Source organism: Ricinus communis, chromosome 2, assembly GCF_019578655.1.
Source record: "Ricinus communis isolate WT05 ecotype wild-type chromosome 2, ASM1957865v1, whole genome shotgun sequence".
Taxonomy (NCBI): Eukaryota; Viridiplantae; Streptophyta; class Magnoliopsida; order Malpighiales; family Euphorbiaceae; genus Ricinus; species Ricinus communis.
Window position 1 is genome coordinate 31538037 of NC_063257.1, and position 4373 is coordinate 31542409.

A 4373-nucleotide genomic window follows, 5' to 3' on the forward strand; every position below is an offset into this window, starting at 1 on the left:
GCGGAGATCAAATTAAGTCTCATATCTGGAACATATTTTACATTATGTAAAACCAACTCTATCCCAGTGTCAAACTTCAAACAAATATCTTCGATGCCTGCAATCTTTGATAGTCCATTATTACCCATCCTAACATTACCAAAGTTACCTGGAGTATAAGATGAATAAAAATCCCTCTGTGATGTTACATGACATATAGCACCACTATCAACAACCCAGCTCGAATCATCATGTGCAATGTTGATCATATCAAGATCAGAACAAATAAGGAACTCATCGGTAGTAGTGTTAACTTCAGCATTGCCATTACCACCCTCATCTTTCTTATGGTTCTTTTGATTGCTGTAATCGCTCTTCTTCTTCTCCTTTTTCAATTGCCTGCAGAACCGTATTGTGTGCCCTTTTCTACCACAATGATAGCACTCAAAATCAGCAAACTTTCCTTTGGATTTACTTTGATGCTTCCCTTTGTTACCTGGACCTCTACTCTGACTTCTCCCCCTGCTTTCTGTAACTAAGACATCAGAATGTGAAGAAGAACCTTGTGACTTTCTTCTCATCTTTTTATTTAAAACACTGCCTTTAGCTAATTCCATGGTGATAATACCATCTGCTGCAGAGTTGGACAATGATGTCCTAAAAGTTTCCCATGAGTCCGGTAAAGTGCCTAGGAGCCACAAGCCTTGTATTTCATCTTCAAACTTGATACCCATTCCTGCAAGTTGATTTATGATTCCCTGAAAAGAATTCAAATGATCAGTGACAGGAGTTCCATCATGGTATTTCAAGCTCATCGTCTGTTTTATTAAGAACAATTTATTGTTTCCGGTCTTTCTAGCATACAACTGTTCAAGCTTGTTCCACAAAGTGCGAGCATGAGTCTCTCCGCTGATATAGTTCAAAACATTATCATCAACCCATTGACGAATATACCCACAAACCTGTCTATGCAAAATATTCCACTCTGCATCTGTTTTACTCTCAGGTTTATCAGTATTAAACACAGGCAAATAATAATCCTTCACATAGAGTAGGTCTTCCATCTTGCCTTTCCAAACATGATAATTAGAACCATTCAAATTGATCATCCTACTTGTGTTAGCTTCCATCATTCAAACAAGTTTAACCCAATACAGAAGAACTCAGCTTTGATACTAATTTGATGGGAAAAACAGCCACAAACGGTAAACAAATAAATGCGGAATTAATCTCCGTTTGTCTAAACTTTCCCAACTTGAATGAACCCCTGAGGATGCAAACAAGTAGAGTGTTCTTAATGCAATTAGAACATACACAATACCACTGCTATGCACCAAGATATTGAGCTAAAACAGTAAGCACACAACAACATAAAGACACCGAAATTTTATCGTGGAAAACCCATAAACTAGGGAAAAAACCACGGGACCATTTTGGCCGTTTAAATCCACTATCATCATCAAAGGAGCAATACAAAGTCTTCTCTAGATAATACTAGAGGCATACAAAATCATCATATCCTTGGAAGTAAGCACATCAAGGTGTATGGAATCAAAATAGAGCCAAGATAAGAAATATATCACCAGAAAATTAGCTACTGTCCAGACCAACGAAACCCGACCTCCGGACCTCAAAACCCGATCTTCACCGTCCAAAATATTGGCCCAGATGCTGTGTAGCTGCTGTCCAAAAATCACGACGATCCAACGGTTCAATCTACCAGAAACGGAACTTTTCTGCTGCTGTCTGCTGGAAAAACGGGATGAGCATTCAGCTCATGTTTTGTGACCTTTTGTGCTCTGAATCTGTTGCTCTCTTTCTGTCCTTATATTTTTAGATAGTGGCAGACCCATTTTTTTTTTTTAATATGCTCCCAAAATAGAAAGTCTAAATAAGACTTTAATGGACTCAATAGTTGGGCTTTCCTAATGGGTCAAAAAACAAAGAAAAAAAACCCAACACCTTCAAGTGCTCAAGGACCCAACAATTTTACGGGGCATTTTTTCCACCATTATTGGTCTGTTGTGGGTAAAGAGATGTGTAATGCGGTTCGATCCTTTTTCCTAACTGGCAATCTTATTTCTAGAATTAATTCTAATCTCATGGTTCTCATTCCTAAAGTAGTGGCTGCAGACTCTGTTGATAAGTTTCGTCCCATTATTTTTAAGTAACTTTCTCTTTAAAGTGGCAACTAAGATTATAGCGGATTGTCTTAGGAAAATAGCAGCCAGGATTATTTCTCCCAACCAATTTGGTTTTCTGAGAGGGAGACACATTGAGGATTGTGTTGTTGCAGCCTCGGAAGGGTTCAATCTTCTTAATCATCATTGCTAGGATCAGAATTTGGCAATAAATATAGACATCCGTAAGGCTTTTGACTCCATGGAGTGGCCTTTCATTCATGCGGTTTTAGCAAAATTTGGTTTCTCTTCCACTTTTTGTACTTGGGTGGAGAATATTTTCAGATCGGCATGAATCTCAGTTTCACTCAATGGCTCGCCGAAAGGTCACTTTGCACTCTCTCATGGTGTTCGTCAAGGCGACCCACTTTCGCCCATTCTTTTTTGTCTGCCCGAGGATTTCTTGAGCAGGACTCTTTCTTTTTGGCTGACTTAGGTGAACTAGTCGGCATGGACGGAGGCCGTAATGTTTCTTGCCCTCCACATCTCTTTTATGCAAATGATTTGCTTATCTTTTTTCGAGAAACAAAGTCTAATGTTGAGATTATTCATAAAGTTTTCGATTCTTACGGCATGATCTTAGGTCAACGGGTTAATTTGGATAAATCAGAGGTTTTATTAAGCAAGTCTATTCCCCTTCGTAGAGCTTTAGCCCTTCGATTTCTGACGGTTATGCGTCTTGACAGCTTTCCACTTGTTTATTTGGGTGTGCTGAACTTTCAAGGAGCTCCTAAAGCGAAGTGGCTGAAGGCGACGATGGACAACATTCTTGTTAAGTTTGATAACTGGAAGGGTCGTACCCTCTTCATGGCTGGCCGCTTAGCGTTGATCAATTCAGTCATCTTTGCCTCTCTACTTCACACTTTTATGATGTATCGTTGGCCCTCTTCCTTGCTCAAATCTATAGAAAAGGCGATTAGAAACTTTTTATGGACGGGCTCGGTGTCTTATAAGAAGTTGGTCACAGTTAAATGGGGTCATTGCTGCAAGCCTATTTCTGAAGGAGGTATTGGCTTAAAACGCCTTGATGTTTTGAATAGAACAATGCTTTGCAGGATAGCTTGGAAGTTTTATTCTAATGATAGTTTTGTTTATCGCTTTCTACGGTCTCGTTACTTAGTTGCTTCAGGTGTCCCTCGCTCATCCTTGGTATGGCCTTCTATTAGGGAGTTGTACAGCAAGCTTCAGGCTACCTCTCAGTGAATTCCTTGCATGGACTCGGATCTCTCCTTCTGGTCAGATGATTTTCTAGGCTATTGTATAGCGGAGAAGATTGGGATACCAATGAATGTTTAAAGTTGGCTTTCGACCAAGATTAGTTATATTTTTTAGCTAAATTAATGGCGCCTCCCTGCTTCAATTTCAGCTGCATACCCGAACATTGTTGACGATATCCATAATATAGCCTTTTCTCCTAGTCGTTTTGTTTAGTAATTCTCTCGTAATGGTACTTTCTCTTATAAGGTGGCTTTTTATTTCTTTCACATTCCGTCTTCTCGTGGTGCATGGAGTAGGGAGGTATGACGACATTATTTGTCTCCTTTCCGTCTTTTTATGTTGGTGACTTCTACTGGATCGCCTTCCAATAGATGATCATTGGCAGCATTGCAGTTTATCCATGGCCTTTTTCTTGTCATATATGTTTAAATGGTCTCGAGAATTTGGGACATCTTTACCCAAAATGTCCTATGTTGTTGGGATATGGAATGCTCTACAGGTTATTTCTCTTTACATTTTCTTGCCCTTTCTGATTGTTATTTTACTCTCTTATATTGGTTTATTATTTGATTATTTTAATAAACAGTTTAGGAATGACGCATGATGTTGGTGCTATTAAAGTGTCAGTCTAATTGGGAGGACCTAGTGCACCTCTAATGTCTGAATCATCCAAATTAAAAAAAAATAAAAAAAAAAAAAAAAAAAAAAACTGAAAATTAAAAAGCTTAAAAATAAATTTTGCCTCACTTTTTAATTATTTACTCTTTTTGAACTAATGGTAGCATTATCAATTGTTTTTTTCCGTACAGTAGGTAATGATGCAAGATTCTCCTGCATATGTGGGAAACAAACTAACTCCATGATAACATACTTAAAAGCCTATTATATCTTTCTCAAAATTAATAATAATAACCTATTTTATCAGATCTCACTCTTGAAAAATAATTATTAATCCACATTAGCAAAAAATTTCCTTTATTGATAAGCTCATTAACT

At 38.0% G+C, this 4373-nt stretch overlaps 1 protein-coding gene across 1 annotated transcript; it reads left to right on the forward strand.

Moving 5' to 3' along the window:
- Nucleotides 1-2060: 2060 nt before the first annotated feature.
- On the forward strand, nucleotides 2061-3890 carry LOC8282881. The gene is made up of 2 exons (XM_048370669.1): nucleotides 2061-3165; nucleotides 3280-3890. Exons 1-2 carry the CDS (start codon nucleotides 2451-2453, stop codon nucleotides 3360-3362), a joined length of 798 nt encoding a protein of 265 aa, XP_048226626.1. The 5' UTR covers nucleotides 2061-2450; the 3' UTR covers nucleotides 3363-3890.
- Nucleotides 3891-4373: the final 483 nt, after the last annotated feature.

Excerpts from the sequence above, each read along its gene's own strand:
- LOC8282881 (XM_048370669.1), top strand. The coding sequence starts at position 2,451 with ATGAATCTCAGTTTCACTCAATGGCTCGCCGAAAGGTCACTTTGCACT. Across the intron at positions 3,166-3,279 it reads CAAGCCTATTTCTGAAGGAG|TTGCTTCAGGTGTCCCTCGC; the intron begins GTATTGGCTTAA and ends CTCGTTACTTAG.